At 44.1% G+C, this 26,268-nt stretch overlaps 1 protein-coding gene across 9 annotated transcripts in view; it reads right to left on the reverse strand.

Annotated features, from left to right (window-relative positions):
• The window catches only part of SGCD (sarcoglycan delta), a 314,769-nt gene that overhangs the window by 123,612 nt on the left and 164,889 nt on the right, over positions 1-26,268 (reverse strand). For 3 of the 9 annotated variants that reach the window (XM_088173550.1, XM_014875970.2, XM_088173552.1), the window contains exon 3: positions 4,838-5,023. In XM_088173550.1, coding sequence (XP_088029676.1) covers positions 4,838-5,023 — 186 coding nt within the window. Of the gene's footprint in view, positions 1-4,837; positions 5,024-12,874; positions 13,198-13,781; positions 13,948-26,268 lie in introns of those variants that run through there. The other 6 variants (XM_088173555.1, XM_014875974.2, XM_088173553.1 and 3 more) reach the window with 6 other exon arrangements.

Raw genomic sequence — 26,268 nt, forward strand, 5'->3', positions numbered from 1 at the left:
TGTGTGGTTATGGAAGGAGAACCCAGAGCTGGCACGTGCTGTGGTCAGGGTCCCCAGGCTGAGCCTGCCTGGATCAGGAGGGGAAGATCCCCCTCTGCACCCCATGGAAGGTGGAAGGAGGGGTCACTGCCTGCCCTTTCCACACTGCATCCCCTTGGAGGTGCACACACAGATGGCACAAACAGCTTGCACAGGCCTGGAAGCAGCACATGAAGTCACAGAATCATTTTTTGGGTCAGAAATGACCTCTAAGATCATTGAGTCCAACCACGAACCCAGAACTGCAAGTCCACCCTAAACCCTGTCCCTGAGTACCACAGCTGCACATCTGTAAATCTCTCCAGGGATGGTGCTCTCCCAGTCTGGAAGAAATGTAAAGTTTGGCTCACAGGGGCACTCCTGAATGCCAAGTTGCAGAATATTTTATTTACAAAACTAATCTGAAGCCTTTACTTTGGATGATTCTTAGAAGACAGTTCTCCAGGAATTTCAAGCCTTGCAGACTGATTGGGGAAAAAATTGAATTATTTTCTATTTATTACAGTTTAAAGTCTAGTAGAACCTGCCAGTATATAAGACTACATATGCAAACAGCTCCTGTCCCAAAAAAATACAATCCATAACAAGCAAACAGGATCTCTAGACAGAAATACCAGGCAAGAACAAAGGAAAAGCAAAAGGTCCTATATGGTTTGATGGGCAGAAAAGCAGGAGGGTGTTTGACATTTAAATGCAGCCACAACAGGACACAGTCTTCATCTCTTCTGTTTAAAGCTCTGCCTGCTGCCTAACAGACTCTAAAGGGGTACTAATGGATAGTGCTTCAGATTCCTAACACCATTTAAAATACCAGGCATTGTGTGCTACCCTTGTGGAAAGAGGTCAATGCACTGTCATTGCCCATTATCAGAGCTTTCTAGCTTTGGAGTGCTTAAAGTAAGGATATTGGTTTGCTGTGTTTATGTAAGCACATCTTTTCCTGTAATATTCAGAAACTAATACATCAGGAAGCTTTTTAAAAAATGTTTTAAGCTCACTAGTAATAGGTGAAACAGAGATCCCCAGCACAACATCGGTGTGGAGCATAAAATATGCATGTGCTAATAATGCAGCTGCCAAAGAGCTGCACCACTGCCTGCTAATGCAGGTGGACCAGAAAGAGGGAGGTTGTTAAGAGCTCTCATTCCAGCTTTGTAATTAAGTTGGGACCTACAAACCCATGCAGGGGCTGTGCCTGCCTCAGCCAAGCTCTGTGCAGCTCGAGGTTGAGCCTGCCACAGCTGGAGTTTAGACTGTCACAGCTGGACATCATGACCATCACAGCTGGAGTTTAGACTGACACATCTGGACATCATGACCACCACAGCTGCAGGTTTAGACTGCCACATCTGGACATCATGACCACCACAGCTGCAGGTTGAGCCCACCACAGCTGCAGTTTCCTCAGCTGGAGGCTGAGCCCTCTGCCACACTGCTGTGACTGCAGGATGCAGCTGTGGCCTGTGTAGGACCTGCAGACTGAGTGGTTCAGTCACACACACACCCCACAAGCATTCACACCACTTCCCCAAGCTCAGTATGTGCAAACCACAGACTTCCTACCAGGCTTGTCCAAGATCTGAACGAAGCAGGGCACTCTGTGTCTATGTAGCATCAGAAAGCTGAGTGCTGGATGGCGGTTTCTACCTCAATTAGGTTAGGCCACCTTCAGGGAACATTTGGGTTTCAACCAAATTGGTGGCTTTGGTCCAAATTCATTCTATGGTTTGGCTTAAAAATACAAGCAAGGTTTAGAGGCAGCAGCCTGCCCATAACTTCCTGCAACCCCAGAGCAGCTCAGCCCTGATGTAAATGAACACAGCAAATGGACCTGGCTGTGGGAACCAGCTGTGGGACAGGCACACGACATTTGAGGTCCCCTCTAGGCCTGTTTTTCGTACAGCCTGTGCTAGATAAAGGCATTTAAAACAAATTGAGTATCAAACAGTACATGAAAAATGAATGATTGTGCCAGAGGACAGAGCAGACAGTGACCAGCTGTCCCTACACAGGTGTGACACTGCTTTGACAGCCCTGTGTAAGAGGCAATAGCTACACATACATTTGTTTAATTTAAATTTAAACATTAAAATAAAAGCAAAACCTAGAATAAATCAGTGATGCTTGCTTGTTAAAAGCCACTAATTGGAAGCTTATGACTTGATTTTACAGGAGCTGTCTCCTGGAGCACAAGCCAGGAGGGCAGGCAGAGGGCAGAGGAAGGGAGGTCAGGGCTGAACAAGGAACTGGAGTAGATGGATGCTGCTACAGCAAGCATGAGGAGGTGTTTTTGTATCCTGAGATTGTCTTACTTCATCTCCTTCCTCTTTCTCCACTCTCCACTCCCCACTATCAGCATTTAAAACACCCCTGAGTTTTCCTGAGCAGGTTTGCTGTGCTCATTAAAATACTGTGAGCACTTATTGGCTATAACGAGCATCATTAAATTCTGGTAAGCGCCAGGACTGTTCTCTGGAGTTGAACAGACTCAGGTTCTGGAAGGAGAGCTCAGGGGTGGGAAGATGTTAGAAAGAAATACTACATTTTCCAGAAGAACAGAAACACAAACCTTCCCTTCCTTTCTGCTCTGCAAGCACTGGGGTAACTCAGCCCTGTTAAGCAGCAGCTATTGCTTACTGACTACTCAGATCACTCCTCTGCCCCAGAAGGACTCTCAGCTCCTCTTATCAGAACAGGAACAAATTAAAGATTTTCCCATATTTGCATCTGCTCATTTGATAATTTTCCTACATTTGTTATTTAGAGATAAAAGTCTGCCTCTAAAAACTCACTTAGCCGAGTGTTTTTTCTCAGCCTCAGGGAATGGTGCAGGAGGGATTGCAGAGCAGGATCCAAAGCAGCTGGCGAGGCTGCAGGAGCAGCAGGAGATCAGGAGATGAATGGGTGCATACTGGGGCAAGACTCACATTTTACATGCCCAGTTCTTATGTTTATTTCCAACTGGCTGTGCCAGAAACACTCACCCTGCCTAGTGTGGCCATGCCTACAGCCATAAAGCTGCTCCCACTGCAGGACTCAGTGGCACCACCTGTGTTTTTATCACCAGATGCTGTTCATCATCCACTAGCATTAGCAGATATGAATTAACTAAGCCATACACAAATATGCTTTACCCTGGAATAATCCCCAGTAATCTGAGGGCAAGTAAGGAAACGGAATTGGACAAGAAACTGAAGATCAGTGCACGACCCCAAAGGCCAGTCTGTATCCTAGTGGGGGGACAGAGCTGCTGGAAATGGGAGGTTTCTGCACACATCCCTAGGAGATGGCATTTCAGCACCTGGCCTGCAAAATGCAGTGCATGATGAGAGGGCAGGGATGGAGAAAGAGCACAGATGTTCACCTGACTTCCCAAGGAATCTGTAGAGAGCTGACTGAACACCACCAATTAGCAAAAATGCATGGGACTGAAGTTATTAGTAAGAAATAAAGCTGTATTCCTGGAAAGTGATCATTTGAAATCCTTTTATTTTGTTCTTGGGTTGATACCCACACCACTGACGAATGGTGAATGACCAACTCCTCCATTACCTCAGAGATACCTATTTCTCAACTCCATTAAACTACAGAACCATACTTCAGCACGAAATGGATATCAAAATGGCATCAATTTCACAAGATTAAACAACTGGTCTGGCTAAGCATTAATTGCTCCACTTTGGCCACTCTTTGCCTGCTCACAGGAGCTTTTTGTGGATTACTGCTTTATAATTGCTTGCTCCCTATGCACACATGCACTGCAATCTTCTGCACACCTTGACAGCAACCTGGTTAGAGAAAATGAACACTACACGTTCCCCTGACACAGCATTTCATCTGCTGGGTACAGGAAGCCAGAGATTGTTTATTCAACTTCTCATGGCCCATTAATGACATAATGTTGGACACAGCTGTTTGGGACTGCACAAGACAGAAAGCAGAGAAAAGAAATCCCAGAAAGACTTAAAACACACTGCTCATATCAGAGCCTGGCTGGGAAGGTCCTTGGAAGTTGTCTAGGGAAGTGTAGCTTTACAGATCCCTCAGGAAGTAAAACCAGGATTTAATTGCAGACTTGGCTTCTCCTGAAGACTCAAACAATCTTAAAATGAATAATCTCACCTGGACAAGGAGGCAATGACTACTTTGAAGAAGTGACTGATAACTTCATTTTCACTCTGCCTAGCCAAATTATCTAGTGAAAAACAAGGATCTGCCATATATATATAGGCTCACAAGCCCTGGAAGTGGAAAGCTAACCATAGCCAGGGAGTCTGTGCTGCTCCAGGACTGATGTGCACCAAGCACAGCAATAGAAGGATAAGGACATGCTCCACCTAAGTACCACAGCCAGGGAGATACCCTGTAAATTTTATTTTATTTCATGAAGCTTCCAGAACTACATCATTATAGAACAACATGAATTTTCCCAAAGCAAAAAAGCAAATCAATAATCTTGTCTTCCTTGGTCATGGAGAAAACCAGAAAAAGTCTCAAGAGAAATGCTCAAACCCATTCCGCATCCAAATTCAAAATAATAAATTTAATTAATTTTAAAACACTGATATAACTGAAAATTGGGGATGGGTGGTGTACATTGTTTACATAAATACAGGTATATATATATACATACACAGCAGATAAGAGGAACTTGCATTGTGTAAATTTGCTCCTCTCTATAAGAGGACTGTCCATGGCAATGAAACACCCCATTATTGAAGCTATATCTGAAGTCATGCTCAGAAGACCAGCACCCTCCCTCATCTTCCCCAGACCTTCCAGGGTAACCCCTACTTACAATTGTGAAGTTCATAACCTTCAGAATCCAGATGGTCATAGCAAGGTTCACCAGGATTAAAATCATTAGGAGCAGCACAAAGAAATAGAGGCACCTCTTCCTCCAGCCATAAATCCCCACTTTGTATACCTGGGGTCCTTCCGAGGTCTGCATGGTGCTCCGGTGTGGATACTGTTCCTGAGGCATCTGAAATGATCACAAAGAGACAACCACGTGTATTCAGGGGCAGGAGAAAGCCACTGATAAAAACTGCTTCTGTCTGTGCCTCTTGGAGGGTTTGGGATTTTTCAGAGCTTACCAGCTGGGCAGCAGCTCTTTGGATACCTTGGTTATTTTTCCTTCTGCTTGGAGCGCGCAGTAATGGACCAAAAGAGAATCTGATGTGTTAAATGTGTATGAATGTATTTATAAATACACTTAAGCACTCTGTGTAAAGGTATCCTATGGAAATCATTCTGGAATGACTCTGTTCACTGCCCCAGGTTTTGCAAGGCAGGCACTCCAGGGCCTCTAAGGATCCTGAGGGGAAAATTTTGCATGCGTTTGGTAAAAGCAGTTGAGTTCAGCAGTTTGTTTGGAAGATGCAATATGACTTCTCAGAGGCTTCATTAAAAAAAAAAAAAGCTCAAGTAAAATCCTTCCAACCAAAGACAAAAAAAGGCAGAGGGGAAATTTTTGCCTTTCTCTTTCCTACACCAAAATGTTGCCTAAAAATGTAAAGCAGAAGCAAGGTTCTCCAGCTGTCACATCCCTAAAAAATTATCCCCAAGGAAGTGTGCTGGATGTGTGAGCATGCTTGGATGGGAGAGAGGGAAGGAAGGAAGGAAGGAAGGAAGGAAGGAAGGAAGGAAGGAAGGAAGGAAGGAAGGAAGGAAGGAAGGAAGGAAGGAAGGAAGGAAGGAAGGAAGGAAGGAAGGAAGGAAGGAAGGAAGGAAGGAAGGAAGGAAGGAAGGAAGGAAGGAAGGAAGGAAGGAAGGAAGGAAGGAAGGAAGGAAGGAAGGAAGGAAGGAAGGAAGGAAGGAAGGAAGGAAGGAAGGAAGGAATTAATTCATGTTCTCACCCTCCATATTCAGGTTGAGGAAAGCCACTTTTGTGGGCTTCCCCAGGGATTATTTCTTACATTTTCAGCTTGTTTTGATGCTCAGACTGAGGAGATCATCTCTAGTGGCACAGAGTTTGCTGAATGTTTTGCATTTTAGACTCTAGACAGATAAGCCACCAAACACGTTCTTGCACTACAGATTCAACACCACGAGTGTGTTCCTCAGGTTGCTGGCACTGATGTTTGTATGCAGGGAATTACAAAACTTACATCCCAGGAGGAAAGAGTGGGAGCTCCCCTGTGGGAGTGTGATCTGCAAGTCTGGGATAAGGCAGTTTTAGGAGTGAGATGCTGCTGAGGGAGAGGAGCTGGGACACCAACAAACACACAGAGCAAAGCAGATCCTTTTACACTGCCACAACCACACCAATCCTACAAACTTCAACAACAATAAATTATAGAGTTTCTACTACCTGGGGGAAATTATAAGTGCAACTACTGTACAGTCAAGGATTTTATTGCCTAATATTTTAACAGGGTATCCTGGAGAGCACATATTAAATGCAGCCTCTCCCTTGGAGAAATATTAATAAATTGCATTGCAAACCATGGAAGAGGTTTGACCAAGGAGGAACAATATGAAATATCCAGCTAAAAATACCCCTTTATTGCAAAACTTGTTTATTTGCTATACCTCTTTGCTGCTCTCACTGCTTTTTTTTCTTTACTTGCAGTTTCTAGGATGGAGAAAATAGCATATCCAGCTGGGGCAAAACTTTATAAACATCAAAAGAATTTATAGCAACAGAACACAACCACAAAGAGCAACTTGCATTCATACAGTAGCCTGGTTTTGAGAATTTCTCTAGTTCTGATAAAATATTTAACTCACAGCTGCCCTAAGAGAGATAGAGCAACTCAAGTACTACAACATATGAGACGAGCAACACTTAGTAATACAGCATAAATTCATAACAAGAAAATAACATGGCAATTGTATATATAATATTCTTTCTATACAAACTCTCACACAGCCACACTTAAGCAATATTTGGTTCCTAGCTAATGTTCCCCCCAAACTGTAAATACTACCCAAAAATTGCTCATGTCTGTAGTTCTTCAGGGAGAGAAGACAGGATGATGGACAGAGAGTGCTGAGGTGTGTTAAACAAATGAGCAGAATAAGAAAGTCTGCAAGGCTGCTACCAATGGAACCAGCTACATCCCCTATCAATAATCTGTACTGTGTGGGAGGGAGAAGTATGCTAGTCATAATTTACATTTTAGCAAGTTTTCCTGACTCAAACATTAAAAAGAATTAAGGCACTGGACAAGAAAAGTACTGCTTTGAAAGAATATCCAGTGGCTACACTTGCTGGTGACACCTCCCTCCTTTCAATTACTGAACTAAGACTTCAGACTGCTGCAGCTTAATAGGATTTTTCATTTCTTCTTCAGGAAAATATTAGGAACCAACACTTAATTCTGTAACAGTGGAGAAAAGCTAATACTGAGACAAATACAGAAATTGGGAAAGAAGCATGCCTTCCAAAGGTCAAACTTTAAAGTGTCTGCCTGACCTGAGAGGGCTTAAAGATTCACATGCACAGCACTGGATTGCCACCACTGCATGAACAATCCCACCTACAACAGAAAACAATGCAACAGCAAAATCTTTGCAATTTAGCCACAGACAACATGACTATGACTACAAAAATATAGCCTGGAATGTGGGTATTTCACCAAGGACTTCTTGGTTCTGCACAAAAAAAAAAGTATTAAGTTTTGCACAAAAGCTGTACACTGAGTCCTCATATACAGCAGCACTGCAAACAGGACCTGAGACAAAATCCTGTCCACTTAGAAAAGCTATTCATCCTTTTGCTTTAGCATACCTTAGAGATATGGCCCATGACAAGAAAGATTTATTTGTTTTTTTTAAGACCAGTGGAAGAGCCCTGTCACCCCCCCTGCTGATCCACACAGGCTGCTCACAGAGAGCTTCTGCAAAGAAGCTTCAGCACTTTCCTTCAGCACAGCTGAACCAGGCTCAGCTGAAAGGCACCAAAAAGCAGAACTGGCTCTGAGCTCCAAAATTCACACCAGACCCCACCAGTAAGGGCAAATCTTTGCTCCACGACTTTCCCCCTCCTTTTACCAAGTCCTCCTTGGCAATAAGTTCCTCACCCAGGGTGTGCAACCTACATTAACAATTCCTCAGGCAGAAAAGTGATTTACGTGCACAGGGATGAATTAACACCTTTCCCACATCAACACTGGCACTGAAACATTCCTGGCCACGCTGCCTTTGTAGGCTCAGTGAGAGCCATGAGTAGGGTGAGCTATTACATAAGGAATCAATAATGTTTCTCTGCCGTGGGGGTTCTTTGATCAGCACTTGAAGGATGAATGTTTAGTAACAGAACAATTTCAAGCTGACAGAGGGTGCAATCTGGGAAGGCAGCTTCTGTCTTATGGGGCCTCTTGAAATTTGCTGCTGGAAATGTCCTGGAGCTCATGGAATCAGCAGGAACAGCCCTAAGCCTTGCAGAGCCAACACAGCCTCTCCCCTCCCAGCCTGCCTGCCTACAGCTGAGGTGTAACAGCCTCATCAGTAAAACCAGGAGCATCTGACCCCAGGCTGACCTGAAGCATGGTGATGGGAACACATTTCCAGAGATGAGAGAGGGGTTCAAATTCCCTCAGGTCTTGGACCTACATCTCCCACATCTGCCCTCTCTTTGTGTCCATATCACCAACATCCTCTTCTCTCTCTCTTTGTTTTCTGAAACAAAAACCTTTTCTTTTGGGCTGAAATGAGGGGAAAAAAAGACCTAAAAACCTTCAGAGGTGCTCTCTGCCGTATCACTGGAAGGCATTGTACTTGTATTCACTAGCTGTAAATGCTCTGCAGATTCATCCTCTTTAATTTCTCTGTCTTTTAAGTGCACAGTATCCACCAGGTTCAAAAGAACAGACATTTCTGGAGCATGACTGAGAACAAAACCTGGTGTGAGGAAGAGTGTTTTGAGCCATCTATCAACAAGACATTTTGTGTCTCTGCTCCCCGTAAAACTCTCTCAAGTTTGACACCCCCAGGTCCATTAATCCACCAGCAGCATGACCCAAAACTGATTTATGGCCCTTCACATGGGTCAGACCACAACCTGGGTCTCCATAAAAGGGATCAGGCTCTGGAAAATGACTTCTCACTTGCAACATGGCCAGCAAGGGCTGAGTATTGGGGAACAGCCCAGAGAATGAAATACTCGCTGGGATAGTTAAATCTCACAGCACTTTTCTCCATCTAAGCCATGAACTCGGCCTCTGTGACTGTTATTGGTGCCCCCAAAGCTGAAATGTTTGCTCTCTGCTTGCCCCTCTATTTCTGTCAACAGTGCCCATCCCTCCATATGAGGAGCAGTTCTTCCAAGAGTTGGGAACAGCATCACCACTCAATGCCCCTTTCTCAGGTATCACTGCTGTGTGATACACGGCCAGAATAACAAAAAGTAAAAGGAAAACATCCTAAGGAACGTTCTTTTCTTTTGTGAGTAGTCCCTTGCAGTGGGGCACACCACAAATAGTGTTATTCAAACATCTGGCCTGATTTCTTATGGCAAACATAAGCACATCAACAAGCTTTTTTTGATCTGTACTCCATCAGGGCACATTCTGCCCAGTCCACTGGAAAACATCTCTCTTTCCTCTTGCATCTTGTGGAAGTTGGACTCAGCACAGGCAGCTGGGGGGAGACCTTGGGGATTCATCTCCTGGTAAAGCATCTCATTCAGATCCCTCAATGCTCCAGGCTACTCCTCACCTCTAACATTTTGAAAGCTCTTGTAATTTCCCCAGCTGTTTGGACTGGCAGCACTTTGACAACAAATGGGCTTGAGCATAAGTGCACTGCAAGAACCTCAGTTTATAAACCAATAGCTTGGAGCAGATGGACTCCACCAAAAGCTGAAGACTGAGACTGTCCTGTCCCTTCTCTGCATTCAGCACTCACAGTAAAACTCTAAACCTACTAGAATTTGCCAGAAAAAACCAAAATAACAGGCATCTCCATCTCTGAATTGTACTTCCTAAGCCAAAAGTAATATTTTACTATGCTGCAAGAATCTGTGAGCAATGTGATGTCACTGTTGCTGTCTTCTCTGAGAAGGACAGAAGCACATCTGCTTTCTTATTTATGACAGTCCCTTCTAAATCCTACACTTTTTACTTGATAGTCAGCTTGTCTCAATACCTTTTTGTCAGAATTAAGAAAATGGAAAGTTAGCAAGGAAGAAGGAGTCTCTGCAGTGAGTCCTTTTATGTGTCAAGCTAGTCAACAGAGAATGTCTTTCACAAAATGCCCCACGATTTGTGGCAATAAATTCACACTGCATGCAAACACCACACCAGCTTTGCTGCATTCACACGCTTTGCACCACTCAGATGATGTGAAGCTCTCACAAGCCTCTGTCCATCGGTGCCAAGTTTAGAAAAGCTCTTTCCCACCAATGTCTCAAAGCAGGATGTGCAAATATGAGAACTACACCGAAATAGCCAGCAGCAGGTGTGACTGCAGGAGGCTCTGTGAACAGCAAGAGAGATATAATCAACTGAGCTCGAATCAGAAAGCAAGCCACAGGAGGTGACACTTTGCAGACTCCTGTCCCAACACCCTCTCACCCCACAGCACCAAGAAAAGAGATATGGTTTGTAGGAATGTGCAAAGCAGGATTGTAATATGGATTTATACGGCTGGAACCCAACCAGCACGGCACAAATTGAGAACTGTGGGCTTGAGTATATGCCAGGATCCAGAGTGCAGTCTCTGCAGTGATCCAGATCACACAAGTTAAAACTTGTTCTGCTGCATTTTCCATCTTCCTTCCACATGATGTGCCTTCTGTGCTAATCCATTTGTCCTTTTGCACAGACTCACCCTCTGTTTTGCTGCTGGGAAGGACCAGGAGAAGGGATACACACATTAGGGTGTGCTAATGGCTCTCCCCTCTATCTGCTTCCAAAATCAAGAGGCTCTCTCCACTCTGCCCACACATGCACACATTCTTCAGTCCTCCTGGGTTCAAAGCTTGAATGCTTGACCCAGGTGGAGCTGCACAAAGGTCACTGAGGAGGCTCAGGAGGAGCTGCCAAAGTTAGGATGGAAACACCAGCTCCCATGGCCATGGCTGCTGTTGGCTAAGATGGACATATTCCAGCCTCTTTATATCTCTGGCTCTTCAACGCTGACAATCTGATTTGGAAGGTGGGATGCTGCATGATCAGAGGCAGGAACTTGAATTTTATTTCATTAAAAAAAAAAAAAAAAAAAGCTTATAACTAGCAGTGAAGAAGATAATAGGCTGACTAGTTGCCTAAACTAACAGCTGCTGAGAAAAGCAAGAGAGTTACAAGTCTGCAGGGTAAGATGGCAGCCTGTGAAGTCTCAAGAAGTTCCAGATCATAGAAGACCTTCATTTAACACAGCATTTTCACTGCAGTTGTATTTTATGCAAAGCAAATTTCAAGCTTATCAAGACTCTTTATTTCCCTCATATGCCTCCCCTTTCCACAGCTCATCTCTGTCCTTTTTCCTTTCCTCCCCTTTCCACAGCTCATCTCTGTCCTTTTTCCTCTCATTCCCCTTGCCCCCATCAGTCTCCAGGAGGTCACAGTACATCCATGTCTCCTGTAGGATGCCCTTCCCACACTCCAAACCAGAGTCTTCACTTGGCTCAAACAACCTTAACACTCTTCAGCAGCATTACTGGGAGAAAACTCTGGTCCTGCCACATTCTGCATCTGTTGCCCTTTGGTAGGAAAGCTCCCCTTGTCCCTGAATTTTTGGGTTGCCAAAATGAGGGACTGTCTGAGCCCTGCTGGAATTGGGCAAAGCAAACTGTGTGTCTGCTCTCTTGAACCAGTCAGAGATTCTCAGCACCATCCCCTTGTATAATTTGATACCCTGAATTCATTCCTTGTTGAAAGGAAAAAAAAAACCCCGCACCACCAGCACCATAAAACACAGCTAAAAAGCATTTTCAACACATCAAATAACACTGCTCTGAAAACCCAAGGCAGAGGCAGTGGCAGAGGAAGTTTGTGAGGTGACACAAGGCGGGCTCCTCCTGACACCTCCATCCCTTGACGAACGCGCGTTCCCGAATCCCGAGCCCAAGCCTGCCATATAAGGTGCTGATAGCTCTGCAAAGGCAAGACAAGCCTTTAATGCTGCAACTAAAAGGATGAGAGAACATTGCCTAAATCTGGCAGGTCCCTAAAGAGGGAGTGAGCTTTTCATCATAAATGTTTCTTCGGTTATTTGGGGAAAGAAACGCAAATCGGAAGAGAAGTTGCAGATAGAACAGCCCCTAAATTAATGTTTTCCCTTCTAATCTTCTCTACGTGGCTTCTGACCGTGCTGTCTGTTGCAGTTTGCTCATGCTTTATAAAATACAGGAAAAAAATACACAGACAAATCACAAGGCAGTGATTATTACTGAGTTGCTGCCTCTCTTCACAAGCTCGCTGTACCAGGAATTGGCAAACAACCCCCAGAAAAACATGCTTTCAACTCATTAAACAACTACAATACAATGCACTTATAAATGTATTTACTGTGACTGAGTCTCATTTTTCATCCAAATACCTGACTGACACATGGTCCAGAGCCAACCTTTCAGTAGCCTAAGGTTATAGACGTACTTACTCCCCAAAATGATAAAGTTGGGGATTATTTGGGTGCAGCATTCCCTCAGCCAGAGACGCGGCGCGGGCGTTGCTTTGCCTGCAGCTTTACTATCGACTCAAATTTAGCCAGAAACCACCACCCAGCCTCAGACTGCTCCCAACCCTTCACAAATAAGCCCCAACTTCCCATTCTTGACTCTTTTTTTTTTTGCTCTAAGCAGCAGTCTGAAAGCAAGAAGCCCCTTTGCAGAGGCACGAGAGGAGGCGAATTGCGCGGCGGTGGCGGGACGGAGCAGGGCAGCTCTTACCTCTGCCTTGGCGATGGATGAACGCCCGGAGGGTGCAGCAGCCTGGGGAAGATGCAGCTCAGCGTTGGGAGCAGCACGAGGCCTGGCCTGTGCTCATGAGCTGCCCCTGTCAGATTTTCCAACAGCAGAACTGCAGCCAAGTCCCTGCCCATGCCTGAAGAATTTCCTGAACAGCATTCCCCTTCTTTTTCTAACTGCTTTGAAACCACACTGTCTGTACTTCAATAAGGCTTTGTCAGGCCAAGTTACAGCTACTGGGCTGGCTCCAGAGAGCAATTGAAAACACATGTGTTTTGCATTAAAAGCCCCCTTCTCCCTGCACACACTCAGACACAGACACCCCCGTCTGCACCCAGCCCCGGAGCCCGCCTGCCTTGCCCTCGCTGCCATTTCGGTTAAAAGGAATAAAGGGATTATGTTGGTGGAGATTTTCTTTGGGAGAAGGAAAAATGGGGTGGGAGGGATCCCGTTCCCACTGACAGCACCTCACCCCGTCTCCTGTGCTTTGCTGGTGTCAGTGGGTCATGGGCACCCAGGTGAACAGCCAGCTTTGCCAAACCCCAACAAGCAAGGAAGCACAGGAATTAAAATTTCAGTTCACCACTACTCTCCCCTTACCTTTGCTCTGTCTCTTCTAAAACTATGAGAAAAGAAAGCATATTTTTAGCATCTCTAGACTCAGTTCAGCACATCCGAACTGTATCCTAATCTTGACACATACTCCTGTATCTGCTTCTACTAAAAATATTACAACTATTCTTGAGTACTTTCATCCCTCTCTGCTTTCCAGCTGTCCTAACCTTTATAACCCAAAATATTTTAAGCACCTTGCATCTCTTTTTAAAAGAGCATTAACACCGTTCTGGCGTTGGCTTAACGAAAAGAAATAGAAGATATAATGTTATACCTTTCATCAGAACGGGTCCCAGTTCTTAATATCTGCAATCATTTCCAGGCAGCACCATGGGTCAAGGCAGCAACTGTGGGCTCTGCAGCTCGGGATGCCCTGTGCCTGGCATGTGCCTGTGAAGCAGAGCTGGAGTAGATGTGGAAACACACATGGATGTCCCCCTTATTCCACCACGGCTAAGTCCCACCAAAGATGCAACACAGCAGCAGAGTTGTCAAGGTAACAATATAGAAAAGAGACAGTTTAAAGAGAGAGAGAGAGATTTTCCTCTCCTAATGCTCCTTTTCAAACCGTGCACTGCACTTCTCTGGGGTTATTTTGCTCTTGGTTTGCAGAGGTGTGGCAGACAGGTGAAGTGTTTACAGGGGATAAAGGCAGTGGTGATTAGAAGTAAGAGAGCTCTGATCCAGCTCTCCTGGAAGGCAGAAGAAGCCTGCTGCCTTCCACGGGCTGTGCCTTCAGTCCATGGCAAGGAATGAAATCTGCCTTCCACCCATCAGCAATGAGATCCTACAAAACCCACGTGGGATGCCCCTATGGAAAGCCTGCAGTTCATCCACCCAAGCTCTTGTGAGAGCTGTTGTGGCCACACCACGCATGGTTCTCACCTGCATTTCACCCTGCTACCAAAATGCTGCTCCTTCTTCCTGCACAGAGCCACACACGGGTCAGCAGCACTGCCCACATGCACAGGCCAGATGTGGGCAGCCTGGACCAGCCCTCCAGGCTGAAATCAGTGGGGATGATGCCTTAGGATTTAGCGTTTATGTTTTGCAGATGCTGTACTGCTTTAGTGTATAACTCTAAAACTGCACAGCTTGTCAGCTACTGTTCTCCCGTTTAATTCAGACAAAACAATTCCTCTCTAGGCCTGAAATTCACCTTACTGTCTCAGGCCTCAAAAATGATAAACAAAAGTGAGTTGGGAGGGCAAACTGGGGGTATATGACTTCATTAACTGAAGCTGTAATTGGAGGATTAACCCCTGATATGTAAATGGACCAAACTTTTAACTGTATGAAAAACTTGTGACCGTTGTCCACCTTGGGTGTAGCCCCTCTCAGAGGCTTTTCTCTGTCCAAGGTGTACCTGTTGAAGGCCTTTAATAAATACCCACTTCTATTCTCCTTAATCTTGTCTACCCTCTGTTCTAGGTAGCCACTCCAAGGTATCCTCCAAGGGATGGATCCAGAATATGATCTTTGCAGAAGACAGCACAGTATGAAACCACACGGTCATCCTGCCTCAGTTAGCAAGAGTTTCAAACAAAAGGCAAGCACACACACAGAACCACTGGTGATAGCATTTCACAGCTATTTGCACAGCTTGTGAGGAGTCAGTTTGTGCCAGAGCAGAAACCACAGGCCCGAGGATCACATATCAGAAGAACTGTCTGTGCAGCTGAGAGTCTCCTCAAGGAGCTGCCACAGCCATGATAAAACTCTTGGGGTTGGCAACATCAGCCTCAACCAAAGGCGCCAAAAACCTTCGGAGTCTCTTGGTATAAATAAGCTGAAATAGAAAAATATGAACTGCAGACTCACATAATTAGATTTTCAGTTGTACAAGACAATCAGGCATCTGCAGAGCTGTTTGCAAGATGACAGCAGTCTGTGCCTTCTGTCTTGAATTTCCCCGTGGTCTTTATTCAGCAAAGCAGTTATGGATGGGACAGGCAGTAACTTCAGTGGATCGCCGTGTGTTTTGAGTTAAGCACATGCTTTAGTGCTTTGTGGTCCAGGACTTTTTATGGCAGCCTGGCTCTGGCAGGAGCATTAGTCCAATCATTTAAAACATGGCAGTACAGCTCTTTGAGATTACTCATTTCTTTACATAAATATGGTCAATCAGTGGGCTTCAAATTTTTCTTGCTGTGTGAACCCCTGAATATTTGACAGAGGCAGTGCATGGCCCTGTAATCATTTCACAGAGAGAGATTCCTACATACCTTACAAAATCCTCTCTTTACTTGTCTTTTTTCTCTTGGGAATAGTCCCCAGGCCTCTCATATGTCTGTGGACCACAGGCTGGAAACCGCTGCTGGAGATAACTTAATCCCTTATTAAAAATCTAAATGATCTCTTCTGTTTATGTGATGTACTTTCTATCTTCAGAATATTTATGTGAGCTAGCAGCATTCTGGCAGGTAGAGACATGGGGAGGTGACAGCATTAATACTGCATTTTTTCCACTGGCATAATTAGTAGGCCAAGTCTATAAATATTTACATTAAATCTGTCAGACATCACACCAACCTCACTGATAACTTCAGGGGTGTCTTACTGTAAACTGCATTAATGCCTCGCTATTTTGTCATCAAGTAACACATAAAATGCTCCTTCAAGCTAAGCCACTTTGAGTAGGTTGTTTTTATCTCTTTCTCATTTGGGTGCAGGGTTTAAAGACGCTTCAAGCATCAGAACTGTGGCTCAGGGACTGTTCTATTTTTCTGTTATTGAGCTATCATTTGTATTAGTGCCAACACGACCAAAAATATATGAACCTTGCAAGCATAAACCTTAAGTTGATGTCGACATAACTATCTGCGTAACTGCTATTATTCCTCAGAACTGGCAGGGTTATGAGGATTAAAAAAAACCTACTAGAGCTCTTTGGGAAGATGAAAACAAATTAACCCCCCTCAAAGCTTCAGTATCTTTACAGCTGGTGACTGCAACACATAGGGACTTCCATTTTGTGCAGGAGATCCATTAATTTCTACACTATGAAGAGACCTAAAAAGGACAGGAAGGAAAGTTCCTTCCCTACCATTTATACCTGCCCTGACTTTTGACAGCATTTTCTAGAAGCAGTTAAAATTTATTTAGTATTTATTGTTGAATTATCAATATTCATAATCAATTTCACTGAACAAATAATTTGCATACAAAATGAAACTTGAGATTTTCATGCCGTGCAGATTTCCAGGAACTCACTCAAGCATTCCCCAAACCTTCCTAAAAAATTCAGGGCAAACCAAATATGCAGAAAGAATCAGCATATAAAAGCAGGTGTGTGCGCACCTGGAGTGGAGGAAGAAATCAAAATGAAAATTTTACTATCTGAAATAATTAAGCAATCCCTTGGCTTGAGCTTTCCTTCCAAACGACTTCTTTTCCAAATGACTTCCATTAAATCTCTCCAAGTATCATAATAGAATAAATATAAATGTTTAAATATTTTAAATGTCTCAACTGAAAGAAATCATCTGCCAAATTATTATTATTTTTAATTGCCCTCAGCCCTGGAGCTTTTTAAGAGATCTCTCGAGTACCCATGTGCAAAGGGAGAAACCAAGACTCATTTCAGCTCCATCTCCTTAAATGCAGAATTAAGGGAGCTGATGGATTAGAAAGTTAACAATTGTAGGAGCAGAGAGCTGAGGGAAGGCAGCTATTGGCATTCCTGATGGATTCAGCCAGCCCTGAGCATGTAGAGAGGATGGAGGGCAATGTAATGAGACAAGGAGGGGTTCCCCAAACTCCTGTAGGTAGTGGCAGTGGTTGTAGGGGTGGAATGCTCCAGTGAAGGGAGAAAACCCTTCCCTGTGTGTGTGTGCAGGGAGTCAAAGTCTGACCTTGTGGCAGGGAGCAAAACCCTGTTTAAGTGCTGAGAGTGCTGAAGGCACACAGGTCATCGAGTAATCACACAGAGCTGAGATGGACTTGTCCAACAAGTGAAAAGGAAATGGGAGAAAATGAAATGTGTGTGTGTGTGTGTGTCTGTGTGTTTGTGTGTCTCTGTCTGTGTGTCTGTCTGTGTGCGTATGTGTGTGTCTGTGTGTCTGTGTGTGTCTGTGTGTGTGTGCCTGTGTCTGTGTGTCTGTGTGTGTATGTGTGTGTTTGAACATACTGTGTGCTGGAAGCAGCCAGACCTGCAGTGCCTGCATCCCCCTACATCCTCACCCACTGCTCCAGTTTCTTCACAGGAGATAAATATGGCCACTTTTTAGGGAGAAGTAGAAATATAGGACGGGTCATGAGATGCAAGATCTGCTAATTCTTGGAGACTAAAGAGAAAGAGGGGCAGAGCTGCTCTCGTAGACAGGAGTTCCAAGGATGCTCTGAATTTCATGCAGATGAGAAACTCCAGTAACAGCAGAGGTGACCCAGGAGACCTTGATTCCCATGGCACTGACTTATTTAGACCTGAGTACTAAACATTTCCCTTCTATTCATCTCAGACTCAGCAAACAGTGCAGTAACATAAACAAATCAAAGGAAACACAACAAAAAGTTCTGGTTTCATAATGTTACAGATGAGCTGGGTAACAGCAGGTCAGGGCAGCAGCCAGTGTTGCTTGCACAAGGCCAAAACACAACATGAGTTCAAGAGAAGGACTGAGCTTTTATGAAGAGGCCAGACTCAGAGCTGCTGCTCAGGGTCTGGAGTTCAGAAACATTCACATCTCTGCTGCTGCTATGGGACAAGGATCAAAGTGGCAAGAAGTCATCACCAAAGGCTCCTTCCACTGCACAGGCTCAGGAGAGCTGCTGGCAAGGGAGGGTGGAAGATGGAAGTACCCAGCACACCAGAACTACAGCAGGCTCATGCTCACCTGTGCACCCACTGATGTGCAACACCTACCCTGAGAGCAGCCTGCTCCTAAGGCTCTTTTCTCCTTAGGGTCCAAACCTGCAGGATCCCTGAGCCCATTTGCAGCCTGCAGTGCTCCCAACCCAAAAGCTCTGTGCCGTGCTCCTTTCCCCACAAAAGCTGCAGAAGGTTTAACTGTCAGCCAAAAAAGCCACAGCCAGGACCTCACCCAGCCCATCCCACTACCCCAACTGCTGCTTTGTAATTATCTTGATGATTTCAGCCATTTTCAGGCTCTTCTCAGAAATAATTTAAGGCCAGCAGAGCTTGTTAATAGGTAGAATGGAAAGTGTTCCTTTTCATTTCTCTGGCAACATTAATGTAATTATCCTGAATAATTCTCAAACTACGTGGGCTGTAATTTCAAGAAATATTACCATTACAGAGCCCTGTTCTTCCAGCCAGCATGTGTCATACTTCCCATCCAGAGGTCATTTATCAATAATCAGAAAGGTCTTCATTTACAAATAATAGGGTCTCTTCATTTGCAGCACGACATGAGCAGGATGGGTGTCACCAGGCAAAAAGATGTGCCATGTCCCTGGTTTCTACTCCTCTGGCACAAGAAATACAAGGGGGGAAAAAAACCCACTGCAAAGATTAATTCCATACAGATATAAAAGCAAATATTCAGTTGGCAAGGCCAATAATTGTTCTTCTATTAAAGTCTTAGCAGTATCCAAATTCATTATTCTTATCTGAGCAGCCTCAGCCTTCGTTCTTGCAGAAATTAGGTTCAAGGCACAGAGCTGCTCTCTGAGCTTTGCTTAGATATGTGCCCTGACCACGACACACCATCACCTCAGCCTGCAATAATCATCTTCTGGGGAACATTTCAGTTTCTTTGCTATGAATGTTGTAGTAGAGAGCTTTTGAGTATGGACATGCCACCCTTACATTTGATGCAGAGCAATTTCTGGTCAGGCAGAGCTGTTCATCAGCCTGTGCTCATCACAGCCTTTCCCTTTCCAATCCAGACTATTTTTATTCTGTCAAGAAAGAAGCTCTGCTTGTTCTTACACTTAGGTATCCTATTATATCACCAAGTTTAACACCACCCGATGCTCCCAAATTTGGCTCCACAGAACAATTTCCGTAGGCAGCAGATCTGTATTTTCTCAAAGCAATTAGCAGGACTCTTGCAGAACACTAACGAGGTGGCCTGTCAGTCCGTCAGCAGCCCTGGACAGAGCCATCTGTTTTAACAAGCTCTGGGGTGTCATCCTGGACAGCAACACTTCTGCCTGATCCGAGGAGACTCCTGAGATGAGCAGCAGTGACCTTCATCCATAATATCTCACCAAAGGAAAACTCTTGCCCTCCTCCTCCCCTGCCAGCATTAGGCTCTCCCCATCAGGCTAAAAATATCCAGATCACACTAGATATAGCTGAAGACATTTTTCACAATGAGGGTGGTGAGGCACCAGAACATGTTGCCCAGAGAGGTCCCTGCAAACTTTCAAGGCCATCTTGGACAGGGTTTTTGACCAATCTGATCCAGTTGAAGATGTCCCTGCTCATTGCAGGGGGCTTGGCCCAGATGACTTTTAAAGGTCCCTCCCAACCCAAACCATTCTGTGATTCTAAAACCTGATGTACAACATCCGCTCTGGAATAAGCAGCAAGAGATCTGGTAACCAAAATAACGAGCAATCTTTGGCCAAATTTTGCAAATTCTTTCTCTCTGCTTCTATTCTGCAAGAGGTGCTAAGGCACGTGCTGTTCATAAAGCAGCTCCTGACAGAATGCAGATTCTTGGAGCTGTAGCACATTAAAGAATGATTGTGCTGATATATAAACACACACATACTCACATATTTTGAGTTTCAACAGAGAATACTGGGAAAGGTTTAAAAAGTGAATTGATTAGAAAATTAAGCTAAACTGAGATTGTGTCAGAAAGAAGGTAAAAAGATGCAATGGCTTGAGCAATAAATGCATGTTTGTATGTCAGTAATCACACCTGACCTTTGCCAGAGAACTCACTATGGCAGATGCATATTGGTGAGGATATGTACTCCAAGGATCATGAAAAGGCCATGGTGCAAAAATTCCAGACCTGGCTTTATCAACAGATATACACTCAAGGGCCTCTCAATCTCAGTACCTCTGCTTCACTTATTGGCAGGATGTCACAAAGGGTAAAAAGCCATCTAATTGGGAAATCCCTTTATTTCTGTAGCTGTTACCTCTCAGTTTCTGAGAGGACTCCTTGTGCTGTCCTGTATCTAACCAGGTTTTGGAGCCTGGGCTAGAAGGATTTCCTGTGTGTTCAACAGCATCCATAAAGGCTGCAGCATCCAAGAGAGCTGCTGAGATCATCTGCACTTGGTCTGGTCTCCTCTTCCAAATATTTATCATCATTTTATTTATAATTTATACATATTTATCAAATATTTAATATTTAACCCTCATTGCAATGTCACAGAGGGCTGCTGCTCCCAAATCTCTGTGTGACCCTAAGAGACAGGCTAAGGATGGTAACAACATTTGCTCCCTTAAGAGCACAGAAGAGAGAATCAAATGTCCTGTCCCTTCCTCCACGGAGCCAGAATACAATTTGGTTCCTGGCACTGTCTCTTTCAATAACCTTGTAGTTATGGTCTTGGATTCCTTGTGAGCACACTGACCCCAGCAGCCTCAACCAGCGCCACACTGCAGAGAAATTGTCACTGCAGAAGCAGAGGAATGGAAAGAAGTTCCTCTTGCAATACTCATTTCTGCAGGGTAGAAAAATATGACTCCTCTGCGTGAGCAAAACATCCTGTGGTTTGGCAGCAACAGGATCCTCCTTTCATTAGTAGGACACAGGGAAAACCTTGCCACATTCGTATGTTTTGAAGTGGAATTTCATCACTGCTGTGATTAATGTCAACATCATTTCTGCCCTAAATTCTCCATTCCCTCAGGCTAAAAATACCTTCCTGGATTTCTTGATATTATCCAATAAGAATCACAAAGGGAGAGAGGGCAAGGAGAGGAAAGGAGAGAGAGGTATTTTTTGTCTTTTATCCAGACTTCGTTTCTGGGCAAAGTAGCTGTCAGGGAGGTAAGAGAGATGTTCCAAAAATGTGAGGGATTTTACCTGCCCACATTTCTCCCCAGGTTATGACAACAGTTTATGGGGATGCTTCTCAAAGAGTAGAAGAGTTTTCATGTAATGCCTCACTTAGAGATATATTTACCATTATAGTCTGTGAAGTCACTAACTGGTAATTTTAAAAAGTTTATTTGCTTCTGGTTTTTTTTGTTATTTTGGTTTGGGTTTTTTGTTGTTGTTGGTTTTGTTTGTTTTTTTGATGTTTGTTTGTTTTTGGGTTTTCTTGGGTTTTAAAAAATTTTTTTTAGTGCCCTTGTGTCTTATTCTCATTTTCCTAATCTGTCCCAGCTTCTCAGTTTCTGTGGGTTAGGGACACAAGCTGGTAAACCCCTCCACAGCAAGAAACATGCAAAGTGAAAAATTAAGTCCCTTTCCTACAAAACCTGTTTCCAAATGCAAAGATGAGGGTCTAGAGGGGCAGCCCTGTGAGAAGCAGCTGAGGTCACCAGGTCTGGTCAGCTTAGAGGAGACTGAGGTCAGACCCCACCAGGGACTGCAGCTCTGCCTGAGGACAGCTCCGAGCTCTGCTCTGTGTGACAGGGACAGGCTGGAGCTGTGCCAGGGTGGGTTAGGGTGGATTTTGGGAAAGGTTCTTCCCCCAGAGGGTGCTGGGCACTGCCCAGACTCCCCAGGGAATGGGCACGGCCCCCAGGCTGCCAGAGCTCCAGGGGTGTTTGTTTGGACAGCGCTCCCCAGCACGGGGTGGGATTTTTTGGGATTGTCTCGTGCACGGCCAAGAGCTCGACCTCAATGATCCTTGTGGGTCCCATAAAACTTAGGATATTCTGTGATTCTATGGTTCTAATCAATGGCTGGGTGTTTTGTAAGCCCCCACCTTACTGGAGACCAGCACAAGAGAAATCAATGCAGAGCATTAACTCTCAGCTGTCTGTGAAAATATACACACGTATTTAAGGAGTGAGATATTTAAGTCATAAAAAAAGCATTGTAGCAGTGGGGTTAGATGTGAATTCTGCAGCAACTGTTCCTCAGTTCCGGAGCATCTGGCAGGAGCAGCACTGGGCTGTGCTCACATCAGTGCTGCTGAGCAAAGCCTCCTTCCTCCTCTCACCCTGCAGCTATTTATCATCCTCATCATCACACAAATCTGGAGCAGCTTAGCACGGTGGCACAGAAGTCTCCATCCTGACTGCCACATGGAGGTTAAACTGATCTGCCTGCAGCACAACAGCTCAGCCTGAGCCTTTCTTTTAACCTAAATCACTCTGGTAGTTCCTAGGCTTGAATGGGAGCAGGTGGGGGAACACGTGTTGGGAGCACGGGCTGGAACAGTCACTGAGTTTTATGGGTTCACCATCCCAACACATAAACTTCTCCCAGCAGGGCTCCTTCTCACTTCCCTGTTTTCATTATTGTACAGCAGGATGTGAACGGCAAATCTCTCAAAGGTTAACAGGCCTGTCCAGAAAGTGCAGGGAACAGACAGGCTACAGTCTATGAATTTTAATGCTCTACATGACAATAACATGCCATTTCTGTACTGGAGAGCAGTCCACAATCAGCTCCAGTTCAGTAATTGTGAGAGATGACAGAGGCCAAGGAAAGCTGCAATAACACTTGTAAAACAACCTGCCTGCAAATAACAGTAGAAGACCACCATAAAGATGGGATGGCAGAGAAGGGAATAACACACCAGAGAAACCCCAGCAAGGACACCTCCACCTGCAAAAACCTTTGGGAAACCAAAGGAATGTTGCTGTGCAGGTCAGCACATTTCAGATGGTGATCCCCATGTGAAATTAGTTCATCTTCCTTTGAGGGGAAGCTTTGGTGGTGTTCACTTAAGAGAAATGACACCTTAATGCTGGAAGTTATAGGTTGATGCAAACAAAAGGACAGAAATGCACTCACACACTTTCCTCACCCACTGGATCCTGAAACTGCCCTTGTGTTTTGAAGCAAGGAATGCTTGCAGGCCCAGAACACCTCTAAACCAACATGCTTGAGGAGGTATTAAAAAGAGAAGAAAAGAAAGCAGGATACCAGGACATGTGTGTTCAGCTCTTTACTCACTGCAATGAGTCTCCTGCACAGTAATGCCTCTGACACCAGGACCCAGAGAATGCTTAGACCTGCCTGTCCCAAATTATTTGCATTTCTACATAAAGAAAAACCTAAGGATTCCTTAAAGATAAAATTTGTCACAATTAGGTGTTGGCATTTCTTCATAATTGCCTTAAATACTTCAATCTTAAGGAAATGTGGTTGAAAATGCAGGAAAATTATGCTGATTAGTTGCTCATAATTAGAGAGATTCAATAAAACCTGGTGCTTAGCATGTTTTGCATTTATATAGTCTTTATATAAAATTAACCTCAAAGATATCTCAATCATGCTTTAGTCCTTTGCTATCAAGCACATCTGATCTGGAAAGAATCATCTTCATAAACAGATACCTCTTGAGGATTGCTTAAAATCATTACTGTGCCCACAAAACTGTTCCCCCAGCACTCCACTTCTCCTTTCTGCTATCCACATGCAAAGCTTGGAGAATTATGGGCTTTGGCTTGTTCTGAGAAGGAACCAATTATGGAAATGGTGGTTTTTGTTGCAAGATTGGTTATTTATGAAGCAAGTAAGTCATATTTCTATGGTGGGGAGAATGTGGGGGGGCAAGGCAGTGTCCCACTGGTCTTTCAACCATCATTTACCCAAAACATTTGCTCAAATGTTACCTGCTTCTTGAATCTAAAAGCAAGGACAAATATGAACATCTCAGCACAAAAGATGTCTTCCCCAGGGAGCACTGGTGAAGATAAAGCTACTGGCAGACCTATAAACCCTAGTGCCAAAATTTACTTGTGGATGAAACCTCCTTCTCCTGGTCCAGATAAAGAAAATCCCTAAGACCGACTGTTTTCCTATGCAAAATGGCCCCTGTGTCATGGAAGTCCTACTAATTTTCCTGAAGCACACAAAATTAGCTAGAAGTGCTCATGTGGACTAAAAAAGACAAAAGATATTTATGGAGATTCTTTGTCTGCAAAGCAGTCAAATATGTCTTCAACCCTATATATAAGCACCTCTATTTACTACTCTGAGTATCTGCATTTTTTCTGTCTGAGAAATTCTTCTTCTCCCTTCAGAGCACCATCCCCCTTTCTAAGCCAGGAGAATATGAAATAAATATGGTACTGCATATAAACAGTGCACAATATAACAGAGCTTCTAAATTCAGAGCCAGCCAAAGATATCAAGTTTTTCTTTCTCAGTGATTGATGCCCTGCAGAAGAAATAATAATTATATGGCACAAGGAGGAGGAAAAAAGGCATGTTGAATAATATAAGCATTTAGTCAAATCATAACTGAAACACTAAGGGAAAAAAATGCTTTAAAACTGCTTAGCCAGAAAAAGACAGCATTATCTGCAAAATGGATGAAAAATAAACCCCCTCCAATAAGAAAAGAACTTCAGAAATTTGTTATACGCTAATGCCATCTACCAGACATCAGTGGAAGTAGCAGAAAGAAGTGTCAAAGAAACAACAAATACAACAGGGATTAAGTAAGTACTTGTGCACAGCCCCAGGTCTTTATTTTCTTAGCAAGCACTGAATTCCAAACCTTGTTCTACCTTTTCTTTCTTTCTTAGAGAAAGGACTCCAGGGCATCCATGAATGCAAATATTTATAATTTCTTTTAATTGGCAAGGCTGCAGAAAAATCTTTGAAACTCCCCTTCCAACACAATTTTGAGGCACAATATTTAGCTACACAACTTTGAGCTATCATTATTTTCTCTTGCAAGCTGAAGCAGAGCACAATGTGGACCTGAAGTATTTTGAGAGGCTCAAGAACATTCCCACTTCAAAAGGAACATCATCTATATATATATATGTTTGTTCTTTCAGACAAAACCTCATTTCTTCCTAAACTTACGTACAACCTACCCCAAACTTCTACCTGAACTTACCCCAAACTAACAACATTTATTAGACTTTCAGTCCCTAATATCTCTTAAGGAAAATATTCCAGAATTTCTGACAATTGCAAAGTATCTAATTTTCTATTTAAACATATTCAGATCAACAACATCTCTTTGCATTAAATTTACCCCTTTTTTCTCCCCCTCAAAAAAACTCCTCAGTTTTCACAAGTATTTACAGATACCAACTAACAGAGGCACTATCCAGAAATCCTGCCACTATTTATCTCTTTCTGTTCTTCCAGAAGGGCAGGAAAAAAAAAAAGCTTTTTAGTTGCTACACTTGGTCTTTGTCTACAGTGGGAAGGTTCAGTGATGAAGCATGCTGAATAGCCACTGATTAAGAAATTGCAGCAGTTCTAGGAGCTGCTGTTGATTCAAGGTGAGGGGAATTGCACCGAGCTGGGGTTAGCTGGCAGTGCACAAAGAGGAATTTCCATGTTGTCAAAAACCTTCCACCGTGTCTGATTCTGGCGTTATTTCCTACTGGCTTACTAAGAAAAAACGAGCCCTCATCACACTCCTCTGGTGCTTCCTTTGCTCCTTGGATGAATATTCTGTGAGTGCAAATAAAATGTTCAACAGCAGTAATTTATTTTCTGTCTCTCACAGGAAGGGCTGGAGGCAGCCATCAGGAGATGGAAGCAAGTTTTTACAGCAAAGCCTCCCTGCCAGCTCCGAGTTCCTCTCCTCCTTCTGCCCTTTTTCTGTGAGATCACAGCCACAAGGCACCACAAGGCCACACCAACGGGCTGCTGGTCCTCAGCCCCATCTCACTCAGGAAATTTAGCCATGAAGATCCAGACACAACGTTCCTGAACTGCACAGGCAGTCCCAAACTG

This window comes from Sturnus vulgaris, chromosome 15, assembly GCF_052056855.1.
Source record: "Sturnus vulgaris isolate bStuVul1 chromosome 15, bStuVul1.hap1, whole genome shotgun sequence".
In the NCBI taxonomy this organism is placed as follows: domain Eukaryota; kingdom Metazoa; phylum Chordata; class Aves; order Passeriformes; family Sturnidae; genus Sturnus; species Sturnus vulgaris.